The sequence below is a fragment of the Lytechinus variegatus genome, chromosome 1 (genome assembly GCF_018143015.1).
Source record: "Lytechinus variegatus isolate NC3 chromosome 1, Lvar_3.0, whole genome shotgun sequence".
Lineage (NCBI taxonomy): Eukaryota > Metazoa > Echinodermata > Echinoidea > Temnopleuroida > Toxopneustidae > Lytechinus > Lytechinus variegatus.
The window spans coordinates 83,071,976-83,089,867 of record NC_054740.1 but is presented as its reverse complement, the minus strand read 5'-3'; the positions used below and the strand labels follow the sequence as shown (position 1 = coordinate 83,089,867).

The 17,892-nt window shown below is 35.7% G+C and overlaps 1 protein-coding gene across 2 annotated transcripts in view; it reads right to left on the bottom strand.

Moving 5' to 3' along the window:
- LOC121425405 (MAGUK p55 subfamily member 6-like) overlaps positions 1 to 17,892 on the bottom strand; it is a 49,376-nt gene that overhangs the window by 23,776 nt on the left and 7,708 nt on the right. The window contains exons 1-3 of one of the 2 annotated variants that reach the window (XM_041621454.1): positions 15,771 to 16,102; positions 9,324 to 9,445; positions 7,437 to 7,558 (exon numbers count right to left, since the gene is read on the bottom strand). In XM_041621454.1, coding sequence (XP_041477388.1) covers positions 7,437 to 7,558; positions 9,324 to 9,405 — 204 coding nt within the window. In that variant the 5' untranslated portion in view covers positions 9,406 to 9,445; positions 15,771 to 16,102. Of the gene's footprint in view, positions 1 to 7,436; positions 7,559 to 9,323; positions 9,446 to 15,770; positions 16,103 to 17,892 lie in introns of those variants that run through there. The other variant, XM_041621461.1, reaches the window with a different exon arrangement.

Here is a 17,892-nt window from a genome sequence, read left to right as displayed (position 1 = left end):
AAGTAGACCTTTTCAATAGTTTTATGTGGGACAGCCTACTTTCACAAGGCCATTTTCACCATTTACTTGTGGGAGTTCATATTCTTGTAAACAATATTCTACTCCCACACCTAAATACCAGTCATACCAAACCGCAGAAACAGCAGTGGTCGTGTACTGTCTATCGGCACCTAAGCAAACCTGCTAGTTATTGATATCATCAATCTCATTTATCTCCCAGCCAATCACCATCACCATGATTGATGATGGAGAGAATGAACACATGGTCACCTATAAAATGGAGGCATTCGTGTATAAAACATAGAATCTATTTGTTTCTATAGATCTACATAATTGAGTGAATGATAGTCAACCTAATTGAAAGAACTTCTTCTAGGAAACCCAAACCTCAAGTCAATATCAGTAAAAAGAATCAGCAAAACTGCAAATTGTAAAAGGAAGTACATGTATTCCTGCATATATGAGTTACAATCTAAAGCATAATCCATCAATCATATACAGATAACGTATGTTGACATTATGCTTTGAAAAGATTGAGTTGCACATTTTTATGTACATGTACGTACTGTGCCTCTGGTTTCAGTCAGTGGATTGGTCCAGAGAAGTGACTGTGACTGGAGTCTAATACAAGTTGGGATAGAAAGGAAGTCAGAAGAGACTGCACATTGGTACATGTCTACATTTTATTTAAGTCCCTAAATATCTACTATTTTGTAATAAGGGAAATTCCTGTTAACACAGGTATTTGAGCTGAAAATAAATTTTAATGAGCTTTCACAATCAAGTTCTTTTATAAGATCTTTAAGCAAATAATACTACAATAAACAGGTCTCAAAATATGCAAATTGGTCCATACATGCATTCCTGGATGTACATTCAATAGTGCATGTGATATGCAGTGATATTTTTTCTTCAGACATAGAGTACATGTATTATAATCTTTCAGCACACACACTTTGAGTTTCTTCCACATGTAGTACCAGAAATTGTAATTATATGTACATATACAATGCATGCTATCAAACACCCTTCTACAACAAACATGATACCAGTATGTTCCAATCTACTGAAGATAGGCCATACCATCTTCATTGTATGTGAATGCATGCAACGGTATTCCTTACATGCAGCCATGGAATACAAAATCAAAACACCTCTAGGCATTATGGACAATAAACTAGGAGACATTGAACTTGAACATGTGATTGCTATTCGCACATCTTCGTCCTTCACCATCACCACATTCATGTACATGAACATTCATACATGTAGCGCTCTCCTCTGTATCCGACAGTCTTGCTCTTTATATTCCCTTTCACACAAACCAATCTTTTCTACATGTACATGTAGCAGAGATGCCAAGTTCAAAGACCAGCTATGGGTGAGATTTTCTGTGAATCTGAGTGAGATCACAGACATTGTGTACAATGTATATGGGGATAGGCTGTGATAGTTGCGTGAGACAGAGATTTGAGGGGATGAACAAGAGTCCAAAATGCTTGAGTCTCACGCATAATGCATGAGACTTGGTAGCCCTGATGTAGGCGTACCTTGTACATGTACATAATAACAATATTGGGTATACAGTGCTCATACAGTATCTGTCAGATATGATCCTGCAGATTTATAAGCATTACCCAGACTTTAACACACAATGTACATGTATGTAGATGCCAATACCTGTAAATATAATGCTCAGCATTTCTAAGAAACAATTCCTACCAGAAACCCATACCTGTACAGTACATGAATCAGACATACATGTACCACACCTGGGTCTGGTGTGGCAAATGTTGACCAACTCCTTGCCAATGGAAAATTATGCTGCGATGGTATTTGAACCCTGAACCTTATGATCTCGTGTCCAGACTCTAGAGATACATCAGCTAGACAACAGCACCTCAACAGGGTATACTGCGGAAGAGGCTCCATATCACTGATGTGCAACAAAATCATTTCCATCTATTTTTTCCCCTCAAGGATCAAGAATCACATATTCAATCATATCTTATCAGGACTGTTGACTTGCACAAAAAACAAATTGCCTGGCTGCATGGACTAACAGAATTTATCATGTTGAGTATAAAACAATGGATATCGACCAGTCCTAAAGCTCAAGCACTAATTTCAGCCATGAACTTTTGATGTGATTTCATATCCTTAAGTGTAATATATTGCTTTTCATATTTTTACTCTTCTCTGATTTAAAAATAAATTGATCTGTAATTGTTACAATATTATACATTCAGGAGACTACTGATATGTTAAACAGCATTTATTTTCTTTTTTAAAAGCTACATGTTCTCACGTTTTATAGACATTTCAATCTAAAAAATATCATACTTGGTACCAGGGCCGCGGAACGGTTTTCAAAGTGGGGGGCCTGAGCCAAAAGTGGGGGGGGGGGGCTGACCATGCATAAAATCACAATTCTATGGTCATTTGTACATTTTGTACACGGTTTTTGAAAAAATCATCATAACATTATTATTATTGAAATTTCAAAATTCAAATAAACTAAAATCTCTATAGGTGTAAGTACTGGATTTCACTAAAGAATTTGTTCTCATGAATGTACACAAGAAGAATGGTGGAAGAGGGAAGGCTATTGATCTTCAGGCATGACAGAGAATCAGTGATGGTTGAAGTAAACACTTGTGATGCACACCAACGATTGGATCCTGAAACAGAACCATCCCACTGTCTTTGAATTAATTCATCCAGTGTACATTGAGAAGAGTGACAGAGGTCTTTTTTGCCTCCTTTGAAAAATGAATAAAGGGAGTGCAGATGGTATGAGATAAAGGCAATGGAGAAAGAATGACATACTGTGGATAGGCGTATCAGATAGGAAGAATGGAAGTGAATGATGGAAAGAAGATAAGCAGGTTTGAGAAGAGAAAGAAATAGAGAAAACAGAGAAAGAAAGATACATATTCAGAGTTTGAAGGATTAAAAAAAGGGAATTATGGGAGGAACATGAAGCCGAAAATTCTCCAGTGGCTTTTGTCACACTGTCTCAGTTTAGACTTTTGTTTTTTATACTCTCCTCCTCCTTCTTTTCTTCTCCTCTTCCTCTCTCTTTTCCTTCTTTGCGTTTATCATCATCATCATCATAAAAAAATTCATAATCATCATCATCATCATCATAATCATCATTAATCATCATTATCATAAACATCATCATATTTTTTAATTATTAATCAATCAGCCAGTACATGTGTTCCTTTATGAAGGAGTTTAGTTTGTATTCAAATCATTGCCCATGGGAACAATTAGGTCCTATATAGCCTAGAAGAAATCAGTTTTCAATGTATAGAACTGTGTCCATAATGTAAACATAGAAAATATTCCAGATAGAATACAATGAGCTTTAACCGGCTTTGTCATGAAAGGACAGCTCCAACATGAAGATCTTATTCAATCATTTGACGTAAGAGGCTAGTAAATTGCTTGGTAGCCATGGCAACAGCATAAGAAAGGAATCAATTCAATGGAGTGTAATTGATTGAGTTAGGATGGATAGAGTAGAAATACAATGGCATGTACATGTATTGCAACATTTCACTCCTGTCCGAATGGAATGCCTGTTCATCAATTTGAAACCAATGTGCATCTCAAAATTATCTTTTCATGCTCATAACGAAAACGAAAATCATGTATCGGTATGCCTGATAAAAACATAATTGGAATGAAAGTTGAATTATTATTAAGAGCTGGATTAATAAATATCTAGAGCTCTTTGTTAGTGGATATAAGAAAAGAAACTATTAAAATTCACCATCCAATTACAAATTCAGGCAGCACACAAGCTGCATAGTGCATACTACTCATCTGCTGTTCATATACACTGTACATACAAAAAGTAAATAAAGAATTAAGCCATATCCTATAAGCGGTGCTGCACCATCCCGATTTAGCTCAATCTCAAGATTTTAGCCCAATTGGCCCTCTTCGCGATTAATCTGGAGATTCAAGAAACCCTGTCTCACCATCGCAAGAAGAGCGATTCCTGCTCGAGCAAGGCATCGATGCATTATGGTCTAACGCCATGAATAATAAACCTGAGTGCGTCTGCACCAACGAATTAGAGCGATAATTCGTAAAATAGTGAGCTATTCTGCAAATAATCCGAAGTTGAATTAGAATTGCAATCTCGAGATTAATCCTAAGAACTAGCGCGATAATTGCGTCTCCACTGCAAATAATCTCGAGATTGTTCAGATTGGGATAATTTGCCAGATCAGAAATAGCGGGCTAATTTGAAAACTCAGGATGGTGCAGACGGCCCTATTGAGAGATTGAACTGTGCCAGACTTTATAGATGGAGATAGTGTCATTTGATTGGTGGTTTGATGTTGATCATTCAGTCCATTTTATGGGTCATGTGGTCCAGTGGTGAGAGCATTGGACTCATAATCACAAGGTTGTGAGTTTGAATCCCCACTCTGCCATTGGCTCCACTTTTATAAAAAGACCACAGAGTAATATATGTCGTCTATAAGGTAACCTAGACGTAAATGAAATGAGCAAATATTGAATGTTCTTTTCAAATGTGCAATGGACAGAATACTTCATTCAGTGAAAGATAAATGAATGATCCATTAAACTCGGCTGCACCTAAGTTGTTGAATGGATCATTTCATCTTTCACCTCATGAAGTACTCTGTTCATTGCAATCATTAACAATGACTTCATTGTTATTCCCTATTAATCATTATTTGTATACTTAAGTGTAAACACATCAGGGGGCATTCCATAAAGACTAGAGTTCCACAACTTTGCAATTATGGCAAGTAATAACTATGGAAACATTTGATTTTGATTGGCTGTTACGTGTATGTAAGCCATTACCGCATGTGGTATTTGACATAATGGCAAAGTTACCTTTTTTATTTGCAATTCACTATGAAACTTGCTCTGGGCCCTATCATGGTTTATATTGAAGGTGGGATAGTTACATGTAACTTTTGGACTTGTGAACCAAGGAAATATTAAAAATCACTGCACTAATCTAAATCATCATGAAAAGTTAGAAGAAAAAAACAGCAAATTTTAAATTATTTTTTTCTTGTATAGTTCATTATCACCCCCCAAAAAGAGAGAGATATATAAACAGTGCGTCCCACAAAAAATGAAACCGAGATTTATCGATAATTTATCATAACTTAATCACAAATACAAAATTTAGACAAATGACCTACCATTGTAAAGCTTAGAATCTCCTCTTTCATCTTAAATGACTTAGATTATTTCTCAGTCATGCATAAGTGAGCAAAAACAATTTGAAGAGGGGATACCAAAAAGTCATTTGGCAGGCTGTATCCGGGTTTCAAACAGAAAACCACATTTCTAAAAAGTTTAATATCTGCTCATTAATTTGATACCTCAATTACAGAAAATGGTCAAGAAATAAAGTTAGGGTTATTTGAATTAAGGCTTGAATTTCAATAATTTCACAAGATGAAGAGATTCTACCGGCTGGCATTCAAACTCACTTGACACTCCGTTCTGTTGACAATCAGACATGCATGAAGTCTTTTGTTAACCATGCGATAGCTTCTGTGGGAAACCGGTGAAAACACGTTTATTAAATGAAATTATGGAAATACAATAATTTTTTTGAGGGAACATAACTATTTTACTTCTTGACCATTTTTTGTGATTAAGGTATCAAATAAAAGAGCAGATATTGAACTTTTAGGCAATGGCATGTGATTTTCCTTTTGAAATTCAGATACCCCCTGCCAAATGAGTTTTTGGTATCCTTTCTTCAAATTGTTTTTGCTCACTCATGCGTGAATGGAGAATAATCTAAGTAATATCAGATGAAAGAGGAGATTCTAAGCTTTACATTGCCTATGGTAGGTCATTTGTCGATTGTATTTGTGATTAAGTTATGATAAATCATCGCTTAATCTTGGTTTCGTTTTTTCTAGGACGCACTGTATATTGAACACGCAAAAAAGCTACATGTACCTAGGTGAAATATTCTAGCTTGAAGTCATCACAAAAACAAGGACAGATGAGTAAAACTGCATGGATAAACATTGACAAATCAACCAACTAATCACATTATCCTTGAAATGATAAACTGGCTTTGCCTAATGGACCATTGCAATGTCAATGTTTAATGGACATTGGAGAGAATGGATGCTGTATATTTGCAAGGGGTAATCAGGAAATATCATGCGCTGTATGCATTTTCAATTAAACCTAGACATTGAACAAAGGGTGTAATCAACTAGATAAATTGTATTTCATTTGGTAGCTGTACATGTTCATGATCCAATGCATATTTAATATTTCATAATCACATTCAGATCAATTTTTCCATTCATATCATAGGCTACTTGTATAAGTTCAAATACAAAGATGGCAGATCTACTTTGAAATAATCCCCCTCACCAGGATATTCTTACAAGAAAGGAATTTGGGAGGCGGCATCAAGAGCTCCATGTAAATAATAGCCAGAGCAAGGATAGACACATCACGTAACAACATTGCAAATGGCATGATAATATTTAGGGGTTGGTATAAAGACAGAGTTGCAATGCCCCAAGAAGGTGTGAAATAACAGGAGCTCTCTTTGAACCAAGCGTCTCTAGAAATAGAAAGGTATCAGAGATACCACTGATGACACAAGCACCTGCAGGTATTTTTGGAATGAACATGTAGGCTGGACTGACAAATGTACGCCCAATATCATAGGTCATATCAGAGTGAAGTCGATGTTCAAAGTAATGATCGCGAACTGTAAGACTTTATCATCAATTGGATTCTTTAGGTAGTAAACTTTGCATTTTGGTGGCTTTGGTTGCAAAAAATATGGATATTAAGGGTGATGATAAAAAGTTGCAGAATTTACAACCAAATTCACCAAACCTGTGATGCAAAGAGTGAAGTTGGATTCAACCTTCTACATTTACCCGTTAGGATTGAAGAAGGGTATATTGAAGGAATTTGTATAAATACTTGAAATTGAAAGCATGCACAAAAACCAATGGAAATGAGATCTTATTGAATGATCAATAAAATGATGTTCCATATGCCACATGCAAATGAAGTACTATTAAATATATGCAATGACACTACATGTCAATCTTGTGCTTTAACTATCAGCATTCTACCCTTCCCATTCAATTCGAGTGCCCCCCCAAAAAAAAAAATAAATAAAATAAATAAATACATAATATTGACACCTGCTGGTAAAGATATATTTTGCATTGAACATACAGACAGCTGAAAAAATAAACTATGGTTTATTAGTGTACCTATTGTAGGCCTACATGAAGTTTCACGGTACAAAAAGTTGAGGTGATTGGAAGGAAAATCTTATGGCCCTGCCCTAAAGAAAGAGGGCGTACACCTATGAAAACGGCCAAGTATAATTTTTAACAAAGATACAATTATGGAAGAGAACGTAATCTTCATACCTTGATAAGGTTCTTCATGAGTCTACTTTTCATCACTTCTTTGAGAAATAGTAAATCAACACTCTGTGCATGGGTAGAGTTTCCTAGCATATCCAGGCTATCAACCACTGCATCTACCGCCTCTGTAAATTTGCAAATAGAATTTTTTTTTACATGTACATGTATCAGATCATTATCTTCTCACAATATTTCATCTAAGTAGAAATACAAGTGCTTGTTTAGTCCTATCAGGAACTTTCTTCACAAAGCTTAAATGATGAATTCAAAATTGCAGAGTGCATGACTTTGGTAATATTACATGTAGGATATTATTTTTTTTTTTTTGGGGGGGGGGAATCAAATATCTTTGAAAAGAATACTGAAAAATAAGAATCAGGTTTTTTGTGCCATTAGATGGGTATCTTTAAACATATTTGTTCTTTTAATTTGGATATCTTTTTCAATAAATTCATTCAAGCAGTGCCAACGGCAAAACAGAGAGAAACATTCGACAAATATTAGACTTTCCTATACCTCAGCAAAAGTAGAGACTGACAGCATCGTTTCAGTTTTAGAAAAACAATACATATTGGACATAATTCAATGACATTGAAAACCAGGGCCCCATTGCATGAAAGTTACCATTATGATAACTTTGCCATCCAACGGTAACTTGCAAGGAATCCTTGACTTTGATTGGCTATTGATCATTGTTACCATGGTAATAACCATTGGATGGCAAAGTTACCATAATATTAACTTTTATGCAACTGAGCCCAGAAATTGACGAACACAAAGAAAAACAATTTCCCTAGATTGATAAAAGAAAGAGCAAGTTTTTCAGGATTTGTCAACAGCAGTTTTTGCAGATGGCATTAGTGAGATGAGATGTACTGGTATACAATGGCATCTAGTGGCCAAATGAAAATAATCTCCAAATCATCATTCAGCACCACGTTCTAATGACAAACTTGACATTCATTATACTATATAATGAAAAGAATATGATGAATACAAATCATCTGATATTATTCATTCATTATGGATGAGCCTCACTGCTGCATACCAAATTTAATATTGAGGCTTGATAAATTGACATTTGATACTATCCTTTTAACTCCATGCATTTCAATCTTTAAAACATATTCTCTCCTGTCAAAATATTTGATTTTACTTAAATCCATGAAACGCTAACACATGCAGTTGAAATAGCCTATATACTGTGGATGGAAAGTTGTCCATAACAGCATTTTGACATTTGTATTCTTTTATATGAATTTATGCCTACATGTAAAAATTTCATATGAATGAGAATTTATCAGTGGCATATAAGAAAGGTTCAAAATAAGTTATTTTATATTTACGATTTGGGATCTGATAAAATATTTTTTTATCTGGGTTTTTCACCAAACATCAAATATTAGAAATAATTGTAAAAGTTGATGGACTGTAACGTTGATCCACATTTAATACTTTAAACAATTTATGAAATATTGATCGCAAATTCCTGAAATTGTCTTGACAAATAACCTTTCAAGATATATGTACAGCATCTGGATATACAACAGCAGATGAATACATCTACAAGTACAATCAGACTTGTCAAAATGTTGGGTATGTCGCATTTACATATTTAAGACAATCAACATATCTAAAAACAATCTTCCAACTAATCTAAAGGACTGCAGATCAGTAAAACATTTCAAGACCCACTTAAAAAATCATCTAATAGTCAAATTGTATAAATTGTAGAGAGTTAAGTTTATATGAATTTCATTGAGTGCCTTGAGCATCCTTCAGGTTGATATATTTTTGTGCATTATACAATGTATGTTTTTACCAGTATATTATTGTTATCATGCAAGACAGACTTGAAAAAAAATAACATATGAAAATAAAGATAGTCACCTTGACCAGATTCTGACGATCCGTCTGTAGCCGGCATGATGTCATTCTCTCTATCTCTCTCTATTTCAATAAGAAGTTTCATTCAAAAATATACTTTCAAATATATGTGAACCACTTGAAATCTGCAAAAAAAAATAAAGAATAAATAGAAAACAAAGATAAAAATGCATTTCTTTTTATAACCTGTCCTTGCGGTTAAATTACTGTACATGTAAATACAGTTAAGTTTGCCTGGTACATGTCCTTGGGCCCACAGAACTTTGACTTTAGAAGAAAATAAACAAGTGGAATGCCTCTGCCGTCTCACCTGCATCACGCGATTCAACATAGCAGCAGTGCTGACTTTGAAAACTACTATAACTCGCACAAGATGTTCAGTGATACTTGGTTACTCTTATTTCCACGTTTTATGAACTAGACCAATACACTTACAGAAGGCGGTTTCTAACCGCCTCGATCACAAGAATCCCCGTTTAAATTACGAGAACTTTTTAAGACTAAAAAATACCTGTTAATTATTCCTGCATTCACACCGCCCCGAAACACATCCTTCGGGATATGTTCCCGAAGTTACGAGCATGCGCAGTGTGGTCTGATAAGCAGGCAAGGCGCGAGATTCAAAATCACTAGCCCAGCAGCCACCCACGCCGCCGCGCCCAACGACACGCTGGGATAAAAGTTCCCGTAATTTGCTTTCACATTGCCAAAATACCTGCGACCTTAGAAAAATCCCCACGAAAGTTCTCGTAATTTCGCCAAGTACCTACTATTTAGCGGGTATTTTCTTTCGGGGAGATTACGCGCAGTTTGCTTTCACATTACCAAAATACCTGGTATTTTCTGATCGGGGTAAATTTCCCAATCAGAGAATACCTGGAACTGGCGAACTTCGAGGCGGTCTGAAACCACCTACTGATAGGATGGTAATTCAACAAATACCCCCAATGTTGCCAAAATTCATTGACCTCACATGACCTTTGACCTTGATCATGTGACCTGAAACTTGCACAGGATATTCAGTGATACTTGATTACTCTTATGTCCAAGTTTCAAAAGTCAGATCAATAAACTTGCAAAGTTACGATGGTAATTCAACAGATACCCCCATTATGGCCAAAGTTCATTGACCTTTCACACCTTGGTCATGTGACCTAAAATGCACACAGGATGTTCAGTGATACTTGATTACTCTTATGTCCAAGTTTTATGAACTAGACCAACATACTTTCAAAGTTATGATGGTAATTCAACAAATACCCCCAATTCGGCCAAAGTTTATTGACCCTAAATGACCTTTGACCTTGATCATGTGACCTGAAACTTGCACAGGATGTTGAGTGATACTTGATTACTATTATGTCCAAGTTTCATGAATCAGATCCAAAAACTTTTAAAAGTTTTTATTGTAATTCAATAGATACCCCGAATCGGCCAAAGTTTATTGACCCCAAATGACCTTTGACCTTGGTCATGTGACGTGAAACTCATGCAGGATGTTTGGTGATACTTGATCAACCTTATGTCCAAGTTTAATGACCTAGGTCCATATATCTCCTAAGTTATGATGACATTTCAAAAACTTAACCTCAGGTTAAGATTTTGTTGATTCCCCAACATGGTCTAAGTTCATTGACCCTAAATGACCTTTGACCTTGGTCATGTGACATGAAACTCTAATAGGATGTTCAGTAATACTTGATTAACCTTATGGCCAAGTTTCATGAACTAGGTCCATATACTTTCTAAGTTATGATGTCATTTCAAAAACTTAACCTCAGGTTAAGATTTGATGTTGACGCCGCCGTCGTCGGAAAAGCGGCGCCTATAGTCTCACTCTGCTATGCAGGTGAGACAAAAATGCTTTGAATAATCTGATAAAAAAGGCTTTGTCTATACCGATCGATTGATTAAAATGTTTTCGTTCCAAGTTTATCAGATTGTAATTCATACAATTGAGATGAAGCTTTTACATCTCTCTCTGTTAAATTCAACGGAGACACGTTTTACACACAGCCTTCATGTATTTATGACTCTTTTATAAAAGTAGTATTTGACAAATGGGATGTGATGGGTGCAGTTAAGGGTAATTAACTATGTTTATTAAAACATAAACACAGTTAAAGTGAGCTACACACCAATTTGTCTTGCTGTACAACAGTAAAATACATTTCACACCTTTGATGAATGACAATGGCTTACACCAACATGTATGGCACTTGTCAATGTCAGCAAAAATAAAATACTAAGTCCAGTTTTGTTTTTAATCTGCTCATCATATTTCTTCAGCAAAATATTTCAAAGAGAACACTGAATGATAAATTAGGAAATTATGCATCATTGCTTTAGCCTAGGTGGGAAGTGAATTGTACACATTTTTCTGTTCATTCATTCACCTCTGGATAAATTCAATATTTAATGCACTCCTTTTTAAGACACAATTTTCCTAGCAAACACGCAAGAGATTTACCAGACATAGCAGCAAATATAAAGTATGCCATTATTTCAGATATATAGAATAAGACAAGTCTAAGAACTTGAGCTCGTTACGTATGGGACAATTCAGAGAATGTAATGATGTAAAAATAGTGTAAAAAGGAACATTGATTAGATTGAATACCCTCATAATGGTTGATGATTACATGTACAGTACAGTAGGAGAATAATTAAATGCAAAAAAAGGGTGACATATGACCTTGTACTCTTACATATGGGATACAGAATAAATACAATTTACGTCTTTTTTTAAGTTGAAAATTATCTGAAAGTATTCCATTTGACAGCTTAACTAATGTAATAAAATTCACATCACTCCAGTATATAAGGCAAGTTTCATATCATGTCAAAACCCTCTGACTACAGACTCTAATTAAACAAATTAGTAACATGTTATGTATGGGGCATTTTGTCCCTATAGAGAATGTACACAATTTCCCCCATGATTTCAAAAATTCAAATAATTTCAAATATGGACATACCATTGGTTTTTTTTTTTCATTTAAAATGTTCTATTGAGACATACATGTATTTGATATGACTGAAAAGGTAATTAGCTATTGCAACATTTTTTTTCTGTTCTTTATATTTTTCATGGTTTCATGAATTTATTATGTATTTCTATTATTTCTAATTTTCCTTTCATATTTTCATTTTCACAATATTTTTGCATCAATTATTTTCATTAACCAGTATTTACAACAGATCAGTCTTTAAAAACTAAGGAAAACATAAATAAATAACTTTTTGGAGCACTCTTGAAATTTACTTTCCCCATTGACATTGTGTACAAACGTCTCATATGTAACTTACATATATTTAATTAGGTGACACCACTTCCCCACCCTCCCCCCCCCCCCCCCCCGAAGTAAGAAGATGTTAGGGGTCCATGTTGTTCCATCTACATTATGATCTATTATAAAATCTCAGAAGTTTTGTTTTGATTTTCAATGAGTTTTTTATAATTGTCCCATATAATATAGGGTATTTATATTGCGCACATATCCACCTTGTTAGGCGCTCAAGGTGCTCCTATATTAACCGGCTAAGCTAGGCGTTCATAGCGCACACAGCTTTTTAAGGAATTACTTCCTACCGGTACCCATTTACCTCACCTGGGTTGAGTGCAGCACATTGTGAATCAATTTCTTGCTGAAGGAAATTACGCCATGGCTGGGATTCGAACCCACGACCCTCTGTTTCAAAGTCCGAAGACTAATCCACTGGGCCACAACGCTCCATATATAACACCTACATGTATTTTACTAAATATGCAAAATTAGGTGCCCCAAATTAGCATATTATCAATTTTTTAATGAAATTTGAAAATTCAACATTTGGGTTATCTTATCCCACCAAAGATAACTTTTTATAAATATAATACAAAATAAATTTTGTCTTTTAGGGTGACCTTTTCTTGAACTTGTCCTATATTACATTTATAAGTAGGCCTGGTATCAATTACAGAATGCCCGTTTCAGAAATCTCGGATAAAAATCAAGTTGCGATTAATTGCACAAACAGTACATGCACACATTGATTCAATCAACCGCAAGTATGAAAAGCCAGTAACGTCAACAACTAAATCCATATTGTTCAAAATATATTCATACATTCATCACTTTCTTGAAGATTCAGTATGCTTCTCTTTGCTTAAAAATAAAAAGGACATTGTGCAGATTTCCTATCGAAAAAATTATGACATTGATGGATTTCCATATAGTTGAGGTTGATCGGATCAATCTGAACTCTTTGTAAGATGGGGGCCCAGGTGATTATTCCTTTAAAAAATGGCCTCAAAGAATAATTTCTTACAGGAATAGAATTTAATACTGTCACTTCTTTTAGACATACCATAACAAGGGAAATGGCATGGAGTGCGGTGGGCAATTCAATCCCACATACATTACGCATTCTTGCTCTCACAAATCATGCTGTTTTTTTAATAAGAGCATATTACTCTCTGTGGGGCACTTGGCCTTTTGAGGAAACAGTTATTCCATCCATCAAATTAGCAACAACTGTTCAATCATAATCAGGGAGAGTATGGAGACTATAGAGTGGGAGAGAAATTTGATCCCCAAAGCATGAAAATGTAATGATTCCCATAAGCAGGGATTATGATGAATGCAATCTAGTTTTTAGTTGATCATTTCAAGTGAATATTCAAGGCAAGCTATGTTGCAAGTGTCAAGTCCACCACGGCTTAAAAGTCACTAAAAATAGGTGGTTTCAAACCGCCTCGATCACAAGAATTCCCGTTAAATTACGAGAACTTTTTTAGGCTGAAAAATACCCGTTAATTATTCCTGCATTCACACCGCCCTGAAACATACCCTTCGGGATAAGTTCCTGAAGTTACGAGCATGCGCAGTATGGTCTGATAAGCAGGCAAGGTGCGAGATTCAAAATCACTAGCCCAGCAGCCACCCACAGCTCCCGCGCCCAACGACGACCAACGACATGCTGGGCTAATAGTTCCCGTAATTTGCTTTCACATCGCCAAAATACCTGCGACCTTGAAAAATCCCCGCGAAAGTTCTCGTAATTTCGCCAAGTACCTACTATTTAGCGGGTATTTTCTTTCGGGGAGATTACGCGTAGTTTGCTTTCACATTACCAAAATACCTGGTATTTTCTGATCGGGGTAAATTTCCCGATCAGAGAATACCTGGAACTGGAGAACTTCGAGGCGGTCTGAAACCACCTATACACACAAAAAAAACAAGCAAACATAACACTGAAATTTATATTGAAATAAATTGTGAAATAAAAAACACATGTTTTGCTTATTTGCATATCATAGTTGATATGCACATGGAATGAGAGATGTCACACATGTTCAAGGAGTACTTTTTGTATTATTAGCTTTGAATATTTTGCATTTTATCCAATTTCTAGAAATTTTCTTGATTCCTTGCCTAGAACGTAATTAAATACTAGTTAGTAACATCAACCTTTTCTGTTATTAATATATTCACTTGTACACGTAATATCAAGATTTCCTGTACATTGTGTGCCTCCCAGTGGAGTAGCTACGGGGGGGGGGGGCCTGGGGGCAAGTGCCCCCCCCTGAGACTTGGTGTGCCCGCCCTGAAAAAATTGGCAGAGCAAAAAATCTCATTATTAATGATACCCAATTAACTATAAATCCTTTTTATGATTTACAAAATATGAATAGTGTCCCGCTTTTAGGTCTAAAATCTCAATTTTCTTCCTCTCGCATCAATTGTTCAGTTACATAACCTATCCCATTTATTCATACAAAAAGTGCTTAGAATTACCATTTTTTAGGTCGGAATGTTAAAAAAATTTGCTCGCGCTTCGCGCTCGCAATATTGAAATGTATACCGTCTTCGTGGGTAACTGAAAGCAGTCCTTAACAGGTCCCTTTTTGATAATGCTAGAACAGTTCATAAAAATTTCTGCTCACGCTTGGTGTTCGCAGTAACCATCTAGTTACATGCGAATCTTGTTCAGGATCACACATAACTGCTCAGAATATTAAATTTTCAGGAAAAAAAATACATGAAATAAAAAAAAAAAATCGCTCGCACTTTTTATAAGGCTTATGAGATTATTTTATGTTTATGTTGTTTCATAAGAATAAAACTAAGAAGTGACTGATCGGGGAAAATATAGGTGAAGATAATTTCGGGCCCCGTCCCCTATTGGCGAAAGTCGGATCCGCCCTTGTGACACATACACACACACTGGAAAAAAGGCCGGTGCCCCCCCTGAAAAAGCAAGGACCCCCCAGTGCCCCCCCGGGAAAAAATCCTAGCTATGCCACTAGTGCCTCCCTTCCCTGACTGCACCTTCCCATGCCGATGTACATACAGGTATGTATATTTCCATGGAGGTAAAAAGAGAATCTCCCTGGCACTTCCAGAAAGCAAATTATTCCTTGACTGCATGTGTGAAGATAATAGGATTGATTTACAATATACTCACACATTCACAGGTGTTCAGGAACAGCAAACAGATCAGGATAACTGACAAAGTCAGAAGCTCAAATCAAGATTTAAAAATATTGCCCTTGCTTTTCTAGTTTTTATATCTGGACGATGTTTAAATTGACAAAGCACTGCAGGGGCACAACTTTCCACGATAGAACCACATCAACCACGGTGAACCACCATCGTATCAAGATATGACACCTATGTGAGAAGAACTCTTCAATGCATCTAGACCCTCACCTCACCACCAGATGAGAGAATGATCTTGACAGCCGCAAGATCGCAAGATCGCGGAGGAAAGCCGCACACATTGAGCTCCAGAGGCGTTGAGGGTGGAAGAGATTAATTGCCCCCAAGGCAAGATTTGCACTCTGCGTTTTGCTAGTCTGTGCACCTAGACCGTATTACTATCATGAAAGCGATTACTTTTATATTTTGCTACTCTCACAAATTACAGTATATGATTTCCTCATCAAAATTCTACCAACATTAATCCAATCGAAAGAATGAGATAAAGCAGCTGGTGACAATGCCAAACAAACTACCCTTAAAAGGGCAATCATCCAATTTTCAAAAGATTTATCATTTTTCTCTACACCGTGAAATAAAGATTGGGACAATTACTATTTACATGTACATGAATGTGACGATTTAGGCTGGTTTTTGTCATCTGAACAGAAATGATGAGTGGAGTCATGGACCATTTCATTCATTTTAAATCTCTTCAAATTTTTGGAATGAATAAAAGGAGACAATGGGTCTGAAAAAAAAGACAATCCTTGACTGTGCACAATCTTTTGAAAACATCACGGGCAAACGAAAAGACAGCAAGCATATAGAGTGACAATACTGACTGACAACACATTAGAATCAAGGAAGATGAGCTATCTGCTTTCAAACGAGTGACACATTCTAGATTATTACAAGATCGAATTACTGCCAAATTTATTATTGAACTGACACGACAGTTGCCCCAGTTCAAGAAAGAAATAGGATTTATCAAACTTACAAGTTCTTATGAAATTTCAAAGATTATATTGAATCTTGATTCAAATTCAATCAATTTCTCTTTATTTTCCCTTTCATCTCTTCCTATTTTTCATGATACTTACAAAGCCATGTACATGTAGTGTACAGGTCTGTAAAAAATGTCAAAAGATACATGTACAGTGTATTTTAAAGTCCTTTGGAATTGTCTATTTAAGGTATGGAAACACACAACTGATTGGAAAAGGCTGCTGCTACTTGTAAACGTGTATTATATTCACTATAGAATAAACCATTTAATAACCAAGGTGATCAAGATAAAGGCATACTTTGATATATTCATGTGCGATACATGCACAGTACATACATGTACTCATACTTACATCAGGCCTCCATCGTGATTAATATGCTCAAAAGCCAAGTAGTTGCCGTGGTAACAACTTCCTCAGTTTATTCGTTCACTGAAAATACATGTAAATATCGAGTGTCATCAGTGCTACATGCATGTGTCAGAAATCTGATCACCACTGCTACATGATGTACATGTAATACGACATCATCATGATTTCATTGTGCTAGTACAAGAGTCGTATAATCACCAAGGGGGCGTATAAACAAAGGGTTTACAGTATTTCAGTCTGACTACATGTATTATAAGTCATGCTTTAGAAAACCTGTACCGGTACATGATATTTGACATCACTGACTAAAACTAAATAGAGCCTGGGGGCCGTTTCATAAAGCTGTTTATAAGAGCGACTGGTGAAACTTTCTTACCTGATAAATAACTACCAGTGAGCAGTATTGGTGAATATCATTTACCATAAGAAAGGATCACCAGTCGTTCTCAAAGTGGCTCGAACTTAGGAACAGCTTTATGAAACACCCACCTGTAGTGCTATCTAACCAATATTACACTATTAACACCATACCAGAATGAGATTTTTTTAGGTGTGATTTTTAATCAGACTTTAGAGTCATAAATCATATAATTGTAAATCAACCCAGGAGCCTCTACAATGAATCAAAGTGAATATGCTAAAGTGATTTTGTAATTTCAAGGTTTGATTTTAATATACTTTAGTATTATGAAGACCTGTATGAAAAGTTGAATAATAACCTTGTAATTG